Source organism: Peromyscus maniculatus, chromosome 14, assembly GCF_049852395.1.
Source record: "Peromyscus maniculatus bairdii isolate BWxNUB_F1_BW_parent chromosome 14, HU_Pman_BW_mat_3.1, whole genome shotgun sequence".
NCBI classification, from domain to species: domain Eukaryota; kingdom Metazoa; phylum Chordata; class Mammalia; order Rodentia; family Cricetidae; genus Peromyscus; species Peromyscus maniculatus.
In genome coordinates this window covers 25,688,343-25,708,113 of record NC_134865.1, presented here as the reverse complement: position 1 = coordinate 25,708,113, position 19,771 = coordinate 25,688,343, and the positions used below count along the sequence as shown (strand labels likewise).

Here is a 19,771-nt window from a genome sequence, read left to right as displayed (position 1 = left end):
GGCCACGCACGCCATCCTGTGCCAATGGGAGGCACATCGATTATCAATGAGAAATCTACTTATTTGAATTTTTGGTTGGAAATACATTAAGGAAATTCCCCATCACCCTTCCCATTTGCATCTTTCCCCATCTCAAATTGCTTTTCTATATAGATAATATTGATAAGAGATCAAATTATTTTGGTGGTGCATGCCTCCGAGGATCTCAAATATGCGCGCGCGCGCGCACACACACACACACACACACACACACACACACACACACTTTCTTTAAAAGCATTCCTGGTAGTAACAGAGGGAAGATTGCCAATTGATTAAAACCCTTATCAACTTGTCATATTAATTCTCTCAAAATTTGAGTTGGTAAATGTATAACCGATAACCAATAAAATAATTTTAACAATATAGTAATCTTTGTAGGTCAACCAGCTGAGTTGTAATTTTGTTCATAAGAGCAGGTATCTTTAGGTGCACAATTCCCTTACTTCTAGGTTCTCATTTAACCAAACACTGCCATCACTGGTTCTTCTTGGAGCAGTGGAGACCTCCAGGCCTCTGAGTCCAGCTGCCTCACTGTGTGCGCCTGCCAGAGATGGCCATTCTGCAGCCGAAGTTACTCAGCCAGTGGGGTGACATTTGCTTTGCCACAGAAATAAGCAGACAAGTGGATCCTATCTGATCTAGTCTGCCTTACAATTTGACAGGGCATGGAGCTGGTCTGTTGAGTGATGGGGCGTATTGAAGAAAACTCTTAAACTGAACACGTATTACTGATACCAGCAGGAGGGTATGCGGTGGTTAGCCTAACCACTTATTCACAAAAAAGAAAACAACCCAACTTTTGCTGAATACCTATCATGCTCTGCACTGAGCTTAGTTCCTCCATCTTCTTTACACTTCAAGCTTTCCCACAATTTCCTCATCATTCTGGGCTGAGGTCTCCTGCAGGCACACAAAGCTCCCCACTAGCATAACAGGTGTGATGGTATTCACCTGCTTGGTGGTGCTTTACGGGTTTCCCAAATAACTGAGAGAGAAGAACTTCCACCACAGAGAGAAAATATTTAATGACAAAATTCGAGTTGCTGAAATAGTGAACCAACAGAACAGCTGTTACTCGTCTCCGAAGGAAACAAAAATGGTGCTGAATGGCAGAGAGAATTTCTGAGGAACCAAGAACAACACACATTAACAGCATCACAATTCTGCAAGTTAGGAGTAAAACCTAGCTCAACTAGTTTCTCTTATTTAGGGAACTTTGTAAATGTTTCTACATAAATGCATAACCTGTGCTAGTCACAATAGTATAAGACAGATTTCACTATAATTTTAAGTCTAACACATAATCTTACTTTTATCAGACCTTAAAAAAAGTTAGCTACTGATCTTGTTACATTTTACAAATACATTCTTTGAAATGAAACATCAACCTGAATAACTGCATAGTTCCTGTACAAAGATCTCTAATCATTCTAGTGAAACATCAACCTGAATAACTGCATAGTTCCTGTACATAGACCTCTAATCATTCTACTGAAGAACTCTACAGCTACATTCCAGGAAAAAGTGGAAACACTGGCAAGCTCCTTTTCATTATGCATTGTCAATATAATTTGTAAAGACCTTCAGAGAGAGACAGCATTTCCAAAATTCATAGTGAAGTGCAGAAATGAACACTGGAAATCTTTTAGCAAGCTCAACCAAATGACTTGGTCCCAAATGACAGGCGTCCTTTTAGCAAAGTTCTGTCTCCGAAGGAAACAGAAGGGTTAGACTGTATTAGTATTTCCTATTGCAGTGCCTTCTACAAAAGGACAGAAATGAATTTCACATGTGTTGTCAGGGGCTTCTCTGCATGAGGCTGGACGATTGAAGAGGGGCAGCAATTGCTGTTAGAGCCCCATGTTTGGTGGAGGACAAGCAAGATTCACCACAAGTCAAGGTCATGGTGATGGCCTGGAAGCTAACTGATCAGTGGAGGAAACTAACAAAGCTCCAGGCAGGCTTTTCTTCCAGTCCAGGCCATTTCTAACAAGACATAGGCCTAATGTGGTCAATAGAGAGAATGGAAAGAGGGCAGGCGAAGGGCATCTGTAAGAATTAGGCTGAGGAGGAAGCCTCAGCTTTCACAGTACGCATACAGCCTCACCCTCTGCCCCTTCAGAAACAGCTGCCCCAAAGCTGTTGTCAGGTAGCAGACAACCAATTTTACTCTTGAGTTGTGTGAGGAAAGTTAGACTATTGCTCTCAACTATTTATACCAACTCTCTGAAACTAGAATCCAGTTTTGGAAAATGAGTATGTGTATTTTTTGAGCTAAAGTCTGCAAATGAAACCAATTTGGAGTGATATTTGGGGGCTCTTTATTTTTATCTTTTTAGAAATCAGATAGTTCCAATCAATAGTCAGCAGATGGCATGTTCCTGGCTTATTTAAAATGTTAAGACACCTAAAGGAAAGTATAAGATACAGTAAACATTCTTAGCCCACAATATACATTTTACAGTATGCTCTTCAACTGGACTATCTGCCCAAGAGGATTCGCAAACTTGTTTGCAGCAAATCCTGTCCTCCTGACATCATACCTATGATGTTCCATGGACCATGTGCTCTTTCTCTGGGATGCATTATCAGGAGAACTTAAGCTATTTAAATCAGCATTAGTAATCTAATGTCGTCTTATGCTGCTGTGTCAGAGGCTACATCACACATAAACAGGTGACTCGGTGGACAGGAAAGAATGAAAGGGTCCTGAAGACCCAGCAGCTGAAAACTCCATGCATTGCCGTGAGTATCTGGCATGTGTAGCTTGCCTCATTGCTTTATGAGGAACAAGCATAGATTTTTTTTTGTTTTTATGTTTAGCTTTAAACCCTCTAAAAACAAAACTCCCATGGTCTAAGTGCAGTATTACCTTGAGCAGCACAGAATCCAAAGGTATGGAAGAGATTCTGTTCAACCTGACAGCAGTGTAAAGGCTCCTAACCATGTTGCCTGTGCCAGAACAGGCAAGTTCAAACCCACAAGTATGTAACCTGTCAAGAAGCACATGTTAAATGACACACAGAAACTGAAAACAAAAACAATATCCAAACCCCCAAAACCCAGATACCAGGAAGCTAAAGGTCCTTTCCCAATGCCCAGTGCCTTGGACATTGGGCATAGCTTCGTAAAAAGAGAAAAAAATAAAAGTAGCATCTTTTCACATTTAATTTACATAGACTTTTACATAGACAAATCATTTATTTTCATTTTACTTCTTTATTCATTATTATTGTTGTATTTGTGTATGTGTTTGATATGGTGTGTCATGACATGTGTGTGGAGGTCAGAGGTCAACTCTGTGGAGTCTGGTCATCCTCAGGTTTATGCTATAAGCACCTTCATCCACTGAGTTACCCCACTGACCCTCGCTAAATTATTTTTTGCATAACTCCCCATGTCAGTTACTATAATTTGGGACAATGGCAAAAGAAACATCCATAAAGACACAGAGGTTTTAAAGTAGGTTTTTCTGTAGGTCTCTACACTCAAATTTTATCCTTCATATGAAAATTCCAACTAATCAGACTGGAAAGAAGGAGCAGAAATGTTTATGCTTCAGCCCAGAAAGTAGATCTCTATTTGTGATTCTGATTAGTGTTGTGAATGCTAGTGATGGTTCATGCAAAAAGATTAATATGCAAAGAGCAAAATCCTATGCCGCTATTTTCCCTGATAAACGTGTTTTCCATAACACAGACTTAAGTCCCAGGATACTGAATTTAAATTTTGCTCTTTAAATTAAGAGAACTAGGAAAGAAAGTGAAACCACTGCTTGACTTTTAATTTTATCCAGGACCATCATCTGATGCCAGCATATTTAACTGTTTTGTTGCTTAGTTTCAGAGGGAAAGAAAAATACATTTTGTTAGTTTTAGACCTGGCTTATCATTTAGTCTGAATTTCATATTCAAACTACAAAAACAATTTTCCTCCAAAAGGAAAACACACACACACACACACACACACACAATGGAAAAATAAAAATGGAGCTGATGCTATTGCAGCATTTCTTAGCAAGATAGGGAAATATATAAACACAACACGTTTTCATTCATATTAACACATCAAAGATGAAAAACCAAAACCACTCAATGTCCAGATACTGGAAAAACAAACAAACAAACAAACAAACAACAACAAAAAGAAAGCAGCAGCACTCTGGAATTCCTGTAATCACTGCTGAAGGAACTCTTCCATTTTCTTTAGAGGCTCACCAGGATGGGCAGTTTCTCAACATTTGTGCTTCATGGCAAGCTAAGGAGAGAGAGGGAGAGAGATGAAAACAAATGAACCTTACGAACAGTGAGCTCTCTCTGCCTTTCCTTTCCACATGCAGGATGAGACACGTCACCAGATGCTGTGCGTGCTGCTGACCACCATTCCTAGCCACAGTAACTCCTGGTAGATGTGCACAGGACGCTGCACTTGGTCAGCTTGGTTGGCATATGTGTCTGCCAGTGGAGGGAGGGTGCTCTGTGGTAGTGGGGGATGTTCGTTCATCCCACTGCAGGAACAATGGGATGAACAAAATGCACAAGGAGGACAAGTGACTTACCCTAGGGACAGGTGGGGTTCCTAGGTCACTGATTATGTCAGGAAGCAACATTCTTGAGATCTTAATATTTGATGACGAAGTGTGAACACTCAACAGTATGCTGAGAGACAATCTAAAATCATCTCTAGAATATGCATCCCAGATTTTCAACCAGATCTAAAGCTCCTGGCAATTAAATTGGATTATTGAGTAAGGATGAACAAAATAGACCTTAACTTCTAATCATTGGTGCTTTGCCTGATCCTGGAATATGTCAATAATCCATCTTTCTAGCAAAGCTCAGGGCAGTCATAGTGTCATCTTCTTGGTGGCTGAAAAAGAGAGGTTAGAACCCTGAGCTCTCACTGGGAAAACAGCATCAACATTTCTGCATATGACAGAGGGTGGCTAGACTCTATTCTGATAGTCTCTGAAAAAAAAAAAAAAAAAGCCCAAAAACACTACCACCACCACCACCACCACCACCACCACCAACAACAACAACAACAACAAAACAAAAACTTAGCTGAAAGCCCTGTATGGTAGTGCCAGTGAAGACTTCCTCATACCTTCTGCTGGCTGATGGTGATGTTTAGTCAACTGTCAGATGCAGACTTTGTGAGCTCTGAGTTCTAAGTACACCCATTCTTTTATACTGAGGCTAAAGCTTTTTTTTTTTTTTAATTTTATTTCAACAACTGTGGTGTTGCCCAATAACTCCTGACATTAAAAGCATTTAGTCACCAACACAGTGAGATGATAGAGTTCGGGCTCTGCCTCAGACCTATCCTAGTCTTCAGTCACATTCTGGGTCCCTTACTGGTGTTGGGCCTGCATTTTTTGCACTGCCTCCAGTTTTCATATATTATTTAGCAATGAGGTCCATCAAATAAACACAGAGTTGTTAAGTGTTGTGCATAATGAATACCAACCATAAATATTTGATCAAGGCTACTGTCTTGGTATTCATTGAGCAATTAACTTTCCACTTATGGGTTTGTGTCTGTTCACACATAGCCACTACTCTTCAGGAATGATCATGCTGCAGCTCAAAACTGACCCTGTACTTTGCAGAAATACCCTGTACTTTGCCACAGCCACCTGTACTTTGCAGAAATACAGTCAGATAGGACAATTTGTAACTTAGGTCTTGTTATGGTACAGATATTTGTATCTTCCCAAAAGTCAGGTGCTGAAACCTAACTGCCATGATACGGCATAAGGGGGTGTGCTTGGGAGGTGACTGGATTAGGGTGCAGAGTCCTCAGAATGAGAACTTTTCACTATGATAGGATACTCTCAGAGGTCACTGTAAGTCAATCAGGAAGCCAGGCATGGAATCTGGCATCTTAACCTCAGACTTCTCTGTGAGAAATTCACTGTTAATCAACTACCAGTTTATTTGTTTACTCTAAGTAGCCTGAACAGACCAATAATAGGTATTAGGGTAAGAAGTGTTAATACTCTGGCTTACAGAAGTCTCTAGGAATGAAGAACCTTAGAATTAAGAGCAGAAGGAGCATCAGACTAAACTAGATGAGGAAACCAGATTATACAGCTTTTCTGTGAGACCCTGAGCTCCAAAGTCAAGAATTTCATGCCTTCCCATTGTTTCCCATGCCTGTAAAACTGCCACAGATGAACTCAGGTGCTGGAGTTCCTCATTTACATTTTCTTCCTGGTTTATTTACTGAATATTTCACAGAAACCTCCTTTCAATGATTTGTAACCTATTCTATATGATAATTAAAAAGAAATCATTACTGATGCTAGGGATGTGCTTGAGTCACTTCCCTTCTGGCCCAGGGGTCCAAACTGAGCAACTGCAACAGAAGAGAATGGAGAAGGAGACAGTTTTCCCCTCCTAGAGAGGATAATGCCTATTGCCAGCCCTTCCCCCACAAATGTGGGCTGGTGCAGAACAGGCCAGATCAATGCTCTTTTCCGTGAGAAATGTCATTTGAGGATGCCTAGTGTGGGTAATGTTCTTGCCTGCTGACTCACACCCATGGTGGGCTGTCAAAACCTGTAATGCACGGCAACTCTGAGCTTCTGGGGGCAGGGAAAGTGAGCAGGGCTGCTTCTGTCATGAGTTGCTCTTTCCTCATAGCTGGGACTATGCCAAACCCACAGCTCAGGAAGGAACCACACTTCCTCCAGCCAGGCTCACCAGAGCTGGAGTGAGGAGGGTGCTGGGGCAGGAGAGAAGGATCTTGTCCCCTCTCTGCTCTAGAGGGGACCAGCACCTACACAGCTTGAGGATGTGGTTATATAAAAATGATTGTTCACTCTTGGACCTGCGTCATGGCCCAGGGGTCCTGGGAAAGAATAGAAGATCAAAGGTTGTTTTCTACTGTAATCTAGAAAGATGGGCCACCCTTTCCATGGGACGCTGGTTGTCCTCAGAGGAACTGTCACCTGGGATGGCTGTTCTCTGCCATGTGCACTGTGTCCTCTTGTAAACTCAGCCCACTATTCATGAATCAACAGGCCACACATGTCTGGGGGCTAGAAGGCCTGGTTCTACCTCTAAACCCTCTTCTCACCAGCAGGCCTGCGTGGTGCTTGGCCAGTGAAATGACAGCTTCATGGAGAGCCTATACCAACGGGGACAAATTGGCAGTTCTTGCCCTGGGAAAGCAGCCACACCTTACCTAAAGAGGTCAACCTGCTCACTAGAAACACAGCCGAAGCTAGTGATTCATAAGGACGTATCCCAGTTGTAGAAACCTACAAGCCGAGCTCTGACACTGTCTTACACTCCCTCATACACACTCACTCAGGAACTCTACAGTGTCTCTTCTCCCCTGGGAACACCTTCCAGAGGGGAAACCAATTCAAATGCTGACTTCTCTTGCCTGATCCCTCTCCACTAAGACCAGACAACTTGCCTAAGCCCGCTCCACTAAGACTAGACACTGCCCTGCTTTGACCAAAGCTGGCGACCCCCTTTCATTTGATGGTCTCATCCACTTTTGGTCTCAATGGCTGTTTTAAGGGCCACTATCTGTTCAGACATAAACTACCTACTGCCCTATCCATTTGAGTTTGAATCACACAAACTTCATCTGTATTCCTTTTTTATTGCTGTTTTAAAGATTCTCAGTCATCTGTAATAATTCTCCAGCTTCATTACCGAGCTCATTATGTGACCAAATGGGACAGGCTCGGCAGAAGCTATGTTTATTGAAATAAATCATAAACAATTTAGATTCATGTGCATACTCATCTCAGCACCCAAGGAGATAGGTGCTGGTTTTAATTAATTGCCTCTGTTTTACTGATGAGAAAACATGAGCATTGAGAAATTTAGCATTTGTCCAAGGTCACCCAGATGGTAAATGACAGAGCTGGACTCTAATGTAGGATGCTAACTACTATACCATGTTATTTCCCAACCATTCAGCAAACTTGGCCACACTGTCAGGGAAACAGTTGCAACGGCCAAGAACTTGGGTGTTTGTACAACCCCTCCTGAGAGGGACGCCTATGTGGATGATATCCAGGTATTGTCTACCCCACATCAGGAAGAATAGTTCACAGCTTCCTTGGTAACCTGGTTCATGGTTTAATCATTAGCCTAAACAGTTTTAACAGAGTTTTATCAGTGCACCATCGATTGCTCAATTCTGTGGGAAGGCAGTGGAGATAATCACCTGGACAACCCACCCTTCGCAGACTTTAGGACAGTTGGAAAGTTACTTCCTTTGACTTTCTCTTCCCTAACTCAACGCTAAAGTATCTTTCCAGATTTCCACTGTCCATCTCCACTTAAATAGCTTCAGTTGCTTTTTGTACTAGTGCATCTGGGGAATTCCTCACATTGCCATGACTTCATTTCCTCTGTACACAAAGCCTTGGGGAAACATGCATCTGAGCTCCCTCCTCTGGAACAGCTCATAGGGGTGAGGCCCTGATTCTAGCTTGTCTGCCTACTTTCTCAAACAGACTTGGCTAGATCTCCTTCAAGGAACTCTACCTGGGTTTCACAGGCAGTGCACTAAGACACTGTTGTCACAGAGAGTCACTGAGACAATTAGACAGTTATGTGTAAAGGGAACCATGGAGGAAAGGCAGCAAAGGCATCCACCAGGAGCCATTCTCCGGTATGAGACCTGGAGAGGCATCTTCTGCCCCAGTGAAACACATTTTTCTCATAGCTTCTAAGGGCTTGTCAATCCTGTTTCCCTAGCAGAAGTGGTGTATTCCGTTGAGGCTAATTGAATTATTCCCCCTCAAAGATCAACTAAAAACTATCTGAAGGTCCTGATCATGAGCCTGACAGGCCAATATGTCACCAGTAGAAATGGTTTCCAGAAACTTCAATTCGAATCGCCAGCTAGAAATGAACCGCTCTTTGATATGAAGTACAAGCACAGTAATAAATCTTCCTTATCACCTGAGCAGTGGGGCTCCTCTTCCTTTCATTTATGATCGCCTTAGATAGAGGCTGACAGTACATAGTCCTGTTCCCTTCGAAAAGGCAGTTCGCAGCAAAAGTATGAACATGTATACTACATTTCCAGTCACGTGAGAAGTACCACTCTCAGAGTTCAGGGCCAGCAGACAATCTTGCTGTGCCCTAAATTAGAGATCCAGAATAGAGGTCTTGAGTCAACACCAGCCTCTTTCAGAGTGGAAACTAGCCTTGGGGCCAGGGCTTGCTTTATGTCTGGTGAAGAGTTAACAACACATGATGACAGATACAAAATGAGAAAGGGGCAGAGTGGAAAAGGACACCTGAGAAGTCTCAAGTCCACCGTAATTCTTTCATTGTGGCCAAGAACAGGTATGTATTCTGAGACATGATCTCACATCTCCCTCTTTCTGTGACTTGACTTGGACCCTGATATTTGGGGCAGTAATTAAAGATTTTCTTTGTTACTTAAAATAGCTAAAAATCAGAAGGAAGAGATGAAGATGTTAGAAAGAAGATGGTGATCATGGAATGACCCGTCAAATGGAATACAAAAAGCTACTTGATTTTCTCTCTCACCACAGGAAGTCTCTTGGTACTGTGACCTCCAATAATCCAGCATGGAGACCATGCTCTCTGCTGGCTCACCTTGTGTGCGGTTTCTGCAAACTGCTGGGCACTGTTCTTCATGTCTTCTGTCTTCTCCTCTGCTCGGCCTAACCGTTCCCCGCGCTCATTCAAGGCCTGGCTTGCCTTCTGTACTGCGCTGGTCACACTATCAGCAGCTGAATGGAGGATGCTGTTTCCTAGAATGATTGATTGCAAGAGTGTCAGGAGCTGGCCTGTCTAGCCCACAGTGACAGAACCCCACACTATGGAAAGGCCCAAGGCGGATGGTACCAGAAAACAATTTTACATTGCTTTAGGGTGACTCATTTATCTGTATGCACAGGTAAGAACACACACATGACTGCCACAGGACCAGGGTAAATCCTGCCATCTTCTTTCTAGCCCACCATCATCCATTCTGTTTGGAGAGGCTCAGAGAGATGGGACCCACTGGTATTTAAGATTAACTTGCATAGGTAAATGAGAACCCTGAGAAGTTCACTAAATTAGGCAAGTTCATATTTGGATATCATGCACATTTCCACTATTGAATTTATTTGTTACATTTATTTGTTTATCTTTTCTCTCACTGTGTGTATTTAGGTCAGAGGACAACTTTTGGAAGTTGGTTCTCTCCTTCCACCATGTGCCTTATTTATTTTTGGAGACAAGTATCTCACTCTGTAGTCTAAGATAGCCTGGAATTCCTTCTTTCCACCTCTGCCCTGCAAAGTGATGGAATTCTTTGCTCAATAAAACCTGTAGGAGGGTTTTTGTCTTTATCTTTCCATCTGGAGGATGGCACCCAGGGCCCTGTGAGGCCAGCTAAACCTTCCACCACTGGCTGTCCCCTCAGTTCTACAGTTTGTTTTGATCTGAAGGGTGACTCAATAATCACAGGAAAATTTGGGCCATATGGATTTTCTAGATATAATGATCTACACCCCTTCCTCTTTATTTTACCCCTTTATCTAGCAAGTAAGACACGCTCCCCATTGTATGGCTAAGGTGATGAGATGGCTTCCAACCTCCAATCCTGTGCTATGGCGAGGATGGTCAGGCTTCTTGTGTGAGCTCTAGAATATGAAAAGCAGAGTCCCAGCCCTGCATGCTGCTAGCAGGCAGGAAAGCATTGCAGAAACTGGAAGATGAAGAAGTCTAGCATTTGCAAACTCAGGAACGACACCAAAGAGAGTAGAAGCCAAACCCTATCTCAGAAGGTCGTGCGCCCTTGACACTCCACTTGACGACAGGCAGCACAGCTTGGTGAAGAACTTGTAGGCACATTAGCCACTGAGGACAAGCACATTGCCAAATGGCAGCCTCCCGAAAATTTATAGCTGTATTTTGTTAACATTGAATGGAAGATATTTAATGGCCTTTTATATAATAGCTTTATGTCTTTGAATAAGTTGATTACATCATTTTGCTTTGTACCTGAGATGGTTACTTCTAGCCACAGACAGCTTTTAATAGAAATGCAATTTCCACTAGCCTCAGCTACGAAGGCTTCCTAATTTCTCCTTTGTGGGAACACTCTGTAGTTTGTGGGAAGGAATCTCAGCCAGTGTGCCTGGTCCAGACGCAGCACTGAAGGAATCACTTTGCATTTTTCAAGGGCTTAAAACATACTAAAATAGAGGGGAGCACTAAGGCTAACTAGTATTACCAGTTGTACCCAGCACAACACATACAAATCTATCTATATACATCTATCTACATACATCTATCTATATATAGACACAGTGAACACAGAGCTGGGGAGATGACATCCCAGGGAAATCTGGTTGGGTACAAGGGAAGTCTGGGACTTCAGAACAAATTTAAGAGGAGAAATCTTGGTCTTACTATGCTTTACTCATACTTACTATACTGTACCCATGACTATGGTGGCAGTTTGTTATCATAGCCAACATTAACACAGGATTTTGTAAACATAAAACCATTCACAAATATAACTTCATTTGTCCAAAATTCTGAGGAAGCAGACTGGACAAGTGGAAAAGCTTGTACGTGGTCATCACACTAGAAAGTGACATGGTTATTACCACTCAGCCTCCGTGTGTGGATGACTCTATTCTTTTTCACAGACATGATGTAGCAATCACTATGACAGAATTGTGGGCAGACTGGCATGTAGGTGTAAGTTCTCACAGGTATATGCTTTGGCAGGTGTGTGTGTGTTTGGCAGGTTATTTCCCAGGATAATTCCAGACTGCTTCTGCCCTAAAAGCATTCTTCTTAGTAAATAAAGAATTACTGCTTATGCTACAGGGCAAGCCAAGTGCTACAAAGTAGGATGGACTAGGGAGATGGATGAGAGGCTGAATCTCTGTGATCTGTACTTCCTTATCTACACCACAGTTTAGCAACAAGAGGACTGAGAAAAGATGAGGCGGGAACCTGTGAGGTTCAGTGTGATAGTTCATACTGATTGTTAACTCGACAGGCTTAGAGTCACCGAGGAGACATACTTCCATGAACATCTGGGAGAGCATTTCCAAAGAGGTTGAACTAGGAAATGAGACTTAACCCTGAGAGTGGGTGGCACTATCCCACAGGATAAGGCTCCGGACCGAGTTAAAAAGGAACACTGGCATTCATTTCTGCTTTCTGGCTGGAGATGTGACCCACTGCCCCCCATTCCCACTCCCACAGCCCCCATCTTCCCCGCCATGATGGCTTATACTCGTAAACTGTGAAAAAGAAAATAGCCCCTTTCCCTCACGCTGCTTCTTGATGGATATTTGATTACAGCAGCGAAGAACAGTAACACAGGGCTATGGAGATAGTTCAGTTGGCAGTGGACCTTCTGCACAAGCAGGAGGACCTGAGTTTGATCCCAAGAACTTCTGTAAAAACACTAGGTGTGGTGTCGCATGCCACGGTGCTGGGTAGGTAGATGGGTGGGTCCTGGGGACTCTCTGGCAAGCCAGTCTAGCCAAATCAGGAGTTTTAGAGCCTGGTGAGATACCCAGTTTCAATAAAGTAGAGGGTCTAGGAGGATAGCTCAAAGGTTAAGAAGATTCATTGCTCTTCCGGAAGACCCACATTTGGTTCCCAGCATCCACATCAGGCAGCTCTCAAAGGCCTGCTACTCTAGATCCAGGGGGTCTTCTGGCATCCATGGACATCTGAACACACATAGGGTATATACACAGACAGACATACACACATGAATAAAAGTAAATTTAAAAACAAAAAGTGGAGAGGAATACAAGGAGGACACCCAAGATTGGACTCCAGTCTTCTCTCTCTCTCTCTCTCTCTCTCTCTCTCTCTCTCTCTCTCTCACACACACACACACACACACACACACACACACACATACCACACACACACACACCCTGACCTCCCCCCCAACCCCAAATAACTAATATAGGAAACTGGAATGCAGATGTGGTGACATTACTGTGATGAGCCTGACAAGAGGTTTGTGGGAGAAATGTGGAAGAGTGGATTTGTGGCAAGAGAGGCCCCAGAAAGCCATCATCAGAGCCTAATGGAGTCATCCTGATGCAGCTTGAATGAAAATTCATCTGAAAGGAGAGCAACTGGATTGAGAATGCCCTTAACAGAACTCCCTGCTAGAAATTAACCTCCCAGGAATGTGCTTTCCTGGATTCAGCTACTAAAGTACACAGAGTCACTACAGCTGTGGTACAAGGAGCCAGTTAGAGATCTTGGCATTTTTGCCAATGTGGTGCTGGTCTCGCAAGCATTCACAATACAAGACTTCCAAGGTCATATTGGCTTGATTAAGGTTCCAGAAAGCCACAAAAGCCAGGCAATGTGTGTCAGGGTTGGATTCCCTATAAGGACATGAGGCCATGGTGTGAAGCTGTGAGGATGAAGTATGCATCACACTGGACATCCCAGGAGATGCCAGGACTATGGGATGTCAGTTATTTTCCAGGATAAGGCATGGAGTGGAACCAGACTGAGAGAGACCATGTGTGTTACAGCAGCAGAACTAGAGAGAAGTGGCTACTAAAAGTTGTTGGAGCCCATGAGATGCCATGAGCTTCAGAAGCCAGACAAGCAGTGGCAGAACTTGGTATTTTCCCACCTGGTTTTTATTTTGCTGGGATTCAAGGTGTGTACTACCACTGCCCTGGTTCACAATAGACTTTTACAAGTGTTAAGATTATAAGATTATGGGGACTTTTCAAGATGGAATGATTTCATTTTGCCATAAATCTATGGGGATAAGAGATTACATAGTACTTTATTTGGGAGGCAAGTTGACAAGGGGTGTACCTGTGATGCTTAATCTTAATTTGTTGACAGAATTTAGTGATTCTAAAAGATATATGCTGGCTATGTCTACGAGGGTATTTTTAGAGAGAGCTGAATGTAGGTGATACTATGCCTAGGTTGGGGTCTGGGGCTGAGTAAGAAGATGAAAGTTACTAGACCATCAGCATTCATCTCTCCTTCCTGACTGTAGACAGAACATGGCCTTCTTGACTGTAGATGCATCTGCCTCATGCTCCTGATGGCATAGCTATCGTTGCTGTCCTGGCCACTTCGTTCCTGTTAGTAAAGATTGTGCTTCCAATTTAAACCAGAAAAACCTCTTCCTTAGTTTGCTTTTGACAGGCATTTTGTCAAAGCAATGAGAAAAGTAACTATCACATCTTGGTTAAGAATAATTATAATATTAATTAAAGGGACTTTAGAAGTAACTGCAATAAAATCAAAAGAGCAAATAATCACCATCCTTTTTTTCCAATTATAATTGACCTGTATGATTTCCTAAGTTATATACACCTATGAATTTGGACTGAATTTCCTATGCACACTGCTTCTGTGTCATGGTTTTCTTGAAATGAATATTATACATGATGTTAGGTAATGTTATATCCAGTTTCTTATACCAGCTATAGAAAGAGAAATAAATGGTGTACCTAAAATGAACCCAATGCTGCACTGTTTAAAGATGACATTGATGACCACTGCCAATGGGAAATCCACCTTCAGTTATTTTCAGTTATAAGAATAAATATGAAAAGAATTCTCATTCTTTCAGTTGAGATGACCTCTCCCAGTTTCAATTCTGCCCACATTTTAAGGCCTAGGGTATTCCTCTCATCTATCAGGCTCTAGCTCAATTCCATTCTTTTTCATAATGATAAGCGCTATCTATGTCCTTCTAGGGTGCTTAACCAAGTATAATCATGGTACTTAAGCTAAGTAAACATCTTCTCTTACTTCACTTTTTCAGCTTCCCATGCCACAACTTTCAGCTGGATCATAAACTTCTTGAACATCCCCCTTTTACTCTGTTGAGCTCAGACCCATGTACTTTCTTATTGGACTCCAACTGAATGCCCCAATGTTACTGTAGGGGTGGTTGTCTGTGCTTTACCCCTGAAGCACCACCCCTAGTAGGCAGCATGTAACTGCTAGGTACCTGCCCCCACAAGGCATAGCCAAGACAGGGACCCCTTAAGACCTGGGATGAGATACACTCGCTCTCTCTTGGCTACCTTGTGGTCTTGGATGCTGGATGCTGGAGCTGCAGATCAAGGTAGAGTTCTCCAGAGAACCTCATTGGACCATGCCCTGCACCTCCTGGATCCTGTGCCTAACTTCTTTATGCTTGTTGTGAGTTAACCCAGAATAAATCCTTTTGATTATCAGATAGACTCTGTGGAATTTCCTTATTTTCTGGCGCCCAATGTGGGGCTCAAACCCACAGCCATGTTGACCATTCTTATGCTCCTCACACAGAGGCACAGTCTTTATTCTTTTCCTTTTTTGTTACTGACATTTCGTATAACTATTAGCAAAGAAGCTAGTGGCTCAAATGGTGTAAATGATCTGAGGTTTTTAGTACATGCTAAAAATTGCTCTTGGAAATTTTCATTAAACACTACTTGTAGAACTACTTGCCGCAGATGCTGTTGTACTGACACAATTGGTAGTCACTCTGATGTTACTTATCTGGTGTTCAGGTTTTTTACATTTCAAATGTGGGCCCTACCATCCATCTCAGTTGGCTACTATGGAGGACATTAAGATGGAAACAAAGTAACTGTAGTGTGCGGTGGAGGTGTGCCACTCCAACTCCTCTCTGAGGAAGGCACATATGCCTTCTAGAGAAGTTTCATAAAATGGCAAAACTACATTTATCCATCTTTTTCCTCTTAACCTGGAATAAATGGTTTGTAACTAATGAAAGATGATTCTTCGGTATCTATGTGTAGCTTAGTGTCTTGCTTAGGGGGGAAATGAACACATATCCATTAAGTCAAAGTATGTGATGTTAAATCTGGAAATAAAGCGATCTCCTGAGACAGATAGGATAATTCTTTCTAAATAGACAGGAAGCATATTAATACCCAAATTTATTCAAGCAGTCTGGGAAGAAGCTGTCAACCGTACCCACTAAAGTCAAATGCCTTTTGAATTATAGACTCTGAGAGTACAATGCAGACCAGTTTGGCTTCACTGATGTTGCCTTCACATCAGTTCCACTTGATATAGTCTTAAAATACATGTTAGCTTTTTTTATGTTAAGCAATTTAGAAAACTGTTGAGAGAGAAACATGAGATAAAGACTCAGCATTGTATCCAGTTACTACTAGAACACAATTAAAAGAGAGAACCAGGAAGGGAAATGGAGACAGAATAAAAGATACAGAAAGTGATAAATGAAGAGAATTAAGAGAACAGAGTTTTTATAAGTACATAAATTATACCAATAGCTCAGATATCAACAGGGACTAATTTGATTATTATAGACCTTAGCCAGATGTAATATGAATATCAACCAATCATAGAACAGTTCTCATTCATGAATGTCTACAAGCCAAGAGGTACTGTGGACAGGGGTTTCTGTTCCAAAGAAGATATTCTGACCCTGATTTTAGAGTTGCAGAAATAGGGAGCATCCCAGAACAGCCTTGGCAGTGACTCCAAACCTCTTAAGCAGTTGTCAGTGTTTCCCAGTGTAGTTCTTTGGGTTAAGAAAAAAAAAAAAAGGCTCTCCTAGGCCTATGCCATCTGGGCCAGCTCTCTCATGAGAGGTCCTGTGGTGAGGGGTGGGACCAGTTCTCCCATGAGTGGAGGAACCAGCTCTCCTGCTGCAGTGTCCATCGAGGGGCAGGGCCAGCGAAGGGCAGGGCTGGGCCTAGGAGAGCTGGCTCCACACCTTGCCTGAGGGGGGTGGTCTGGACTGACCAGCTCAGCTACTGCCCAGACCCACCCTAATATCTTCCCCATTTATGTCCTGCCAAAGCATGTGAAGGGATTGGTCCTGTGGAATGGTAGCCGCAGGATCTCTATGACTTGGGGCAACAACAATATTCCAGAGGAGTTTCAGTAAGAGTCCAGTGATGATGGTGTGCCAGCCGCCTTGAACCAGATCAATGATTCATTGCAATGAACATCTGTGGGTGGGGCTGACTGGACAAAACAGTATAATGTGTGACACACTGCAGCTCCCAGTGCCACTGGGATAAATGAAGAGGTGTTGTAGAGAAAGGAAAGATGGAGGAGCAAGGTGTTTTTCTGTTTGTTTGTTTGCTTGCTTGCTTTGTATTGTTTTTAATTACTTTGGAGGGATTTCCTTTTAGGGGAGGGATGCTGTGGTGGTGAGGAGAGGATATGGAGGGATGGGGAAGTGAGAGGGATTGGGGTGCATTATATGAAATTCCCAAAGAGTCAATAAAGAATTATGCTATAAAAAAATGGCACAAGGAAAACATAATGGTATGTCAAAATAACTATAAAATACAATCTAGTCAGGATCTTTCTTGCAGAATTTTATAAACTAATGTAAACCCTGCATTAAAATGAAGGTAATGATGCAGGGACAGTGTGGTATGCAATTTCTCAAACAGAATTTCTTGTGGGATCCTCTTGGATAGTATATTGAGGTAGAATTTGTGTTGGAAAATGCTGCAAAGAAATATACTCACTTCTAAGTTAACAGGAAAAAAAACCCATAAATCTAGGCTGTCTCCATCAATTTAGTAATAGATAGACAAGTCATGTAATTATATTCAAAGGGCTTGCTTTATAGAGACAGTAAAACAGTTATAGCATGCCGAATGGCAGTTCTGGAATTATCTTTGTTTCAATTTGGTGGTTAATTTCAGGACCATGAAGTTTGCTAGTTGCCAGGAGCTGGATGACTAAGAAAAATGGACCCAGCATCCAGGAATACTTTGAAATCCCATAAATTTCAAAGCCTACTTGAAAGAGACCTTGGGATCTTTTGTTGGGGTTAGTAAGGAAGAAAACTGGTCCATTCTACTAAATACATGTCTTCCATTGGCTATGTCAATGTAATTTAGTGGAACCCTAAACACTAGAGAAGAAAGCCCTATTCTCTCCCAATTGCATAGGTAAATATGACCTTATTATTTTCTTCTCAGTTCCAGTATGTTCAATGACAAAGGTCAAACATTAGGATTTTATCCATGTCCCTTTCAACACTTACACTTAGGATATGAAGAAAAATCCATCAGTACCCTTAACAACAATCTAGTCTTGCTTCCTAGGAATTTTCTCTTATGATCTATAATGCTTGTGAACAATCAGTGCAAGACCACATCTGTTGGCTCGGTTTAGAGAACCAGGCTCTCAGAAGGATGGCACTTCAAATAAAGTGCCCCATACAATCCAACCTTGTTTTGAGTTTTAAAAACTTAAGAGATTCTCATCAAGAAAAATGGATTTTGCTTTTTGTCTCTTTTGTGATGCATGGTGACAAACAAGTTATGACTTGCAAGTCTATGGTCTTAATAGAGTAGGAAGGTAGTGGCTTTTAAGAACTACAGTTTCAAGTATACGTAATATGAAATCCCTTTACTTAATGTTATGGGCTCTAAAGCAAATTCAGTTCAACATGTGGAGTCTGCTACTTGCTAGCCATGCAACACTGAACAAATTACCTTCCGCTCTGTGCTGCAGGTTCATTACTTTATCAGGGGGTCAGTCTGGTACCCACCCCCCAAGACTGGATTGTGGGAAGTATCTCAGGCAGTGAACAAGTACGAGGTACAAGTAGTGCATGCTGCAGATAGTCAACATTTAGTGTTAACAAGAACCTGGCACTAAAATCTTTCTGCTGGTTTTCTTTCTACCTCAGCTTATCTCTCCTTTCAAAGTCCCATCACTGTGAGGCCAGTCTTTTTTGTTGTTGTTGTTTTTTGGTTTTTGTTTTTTCAAGACAGGGTTTCTCTGTGTAGTTTTTGGTGCTTGTCCTGGATTTTGCTTTGTAGACCAGGCTGGCCTCAAACTCACAGAGATCCACCGGGCTCTGCCTCCAGGGTGCGGGATTAAAGGCGTGCGCCACCGCTGCCCAGCAGGAAGTCTTCTATGGTTCTGTCTCATACTTTCCTCATCATTTTGAACACTTAGTGTGATGTTTCTGACCCACTATATGATGATTCTTCTTTTTGAGTTGGGAAGATGCTCAGTGGGTAAGAGCATTTGGTATTCAAATATGAGGACCTGAGTTTGGGCCCTGGCATACTCATAAAAACTCAAGTGTGGCTGCACACACCTTTAACACCAGAATTGGGGATCAGGGTAGAAACAGAAATATCACTGGGGCTTGCTAAACAGACAACCTAGCCAAAAAATGGTTAACTCTAGGTTCAGTAAGAGAGAAAGAAATAAGGCAGAGAGTGAAAGAAATAAGGTAGGATACCAATGTCCTCCTTTGATTGCTATATGTGAGCATAAATTAATGCACGGACTCACATATGTATAGAAACCCCTGCCCCCAACACACAGAGGTTCTTCTCTCAGACTCACCAGTGACATGGCCACCAAACCACAAGCTCACTGACTGATCCTTTTGAAGGTCATTCTTTTATTTTGCTTCTAGAATGTACTTTCCTGATGTCTACCACTCCCTTTGACTACTCCCTTTGTTCTTTTTCTGGTTAAAGAAATAAAGCCAGAAAGGTCTGGAATTGATTCTGGCTCTGCCAAATTGCCATCGCTGGTCTGAGATAAGTTACTGTGAGGCTATAACTTCTAATCAGTAGAAAGGGAATAAAAGTACCTGTTTCAGCCGGGCGTTGGTGGCGCACGCCTTTAATCCCAGCACTCGGGAGGCAGAGTCAGGAGGATCTCTGTGAGTTCGAGGCCAGCCTGGGCTACCAAGTGAGCTCCAGGAAAGGCGCAAAGCTACACAGAGAAAC

General features: G+C 42.4%; 1 protein-coding gene across 2 annotated transcripts in view; it reads right to left on the bottom strand.

Annotated features, from left to right (window-relative positions):
* Positions 1-1,042: 1,042 nt before the first annotated feature.
* Stxbp6 (syntaxin binding protein 6) overlaps positions 1,043-19,771 on the bottom strand; it is a 250,484-nt gene continuing 231,755 nt past the window's right edge. For both annotated transcript variants that reach the window (XM_042260647.2, XM_042260649.2), the window contains exons 5-6: positions 9,645-9,802; positions 1,043-4,299 (exon numbers count right to left, since the gene is read on the bottom strand). In XM_042260647.2, coding sequence (XP_042116581.1) covers positions 4,276-4,299; positions 9,645-9,802 — 182 coding nt within the window. In that variant the 3' untranslated portion in view covers positions 1,043-4,275. The remainder of the gene's footprint in view (positions 4,300-9,644; positions 9,803-19,771) is intronic.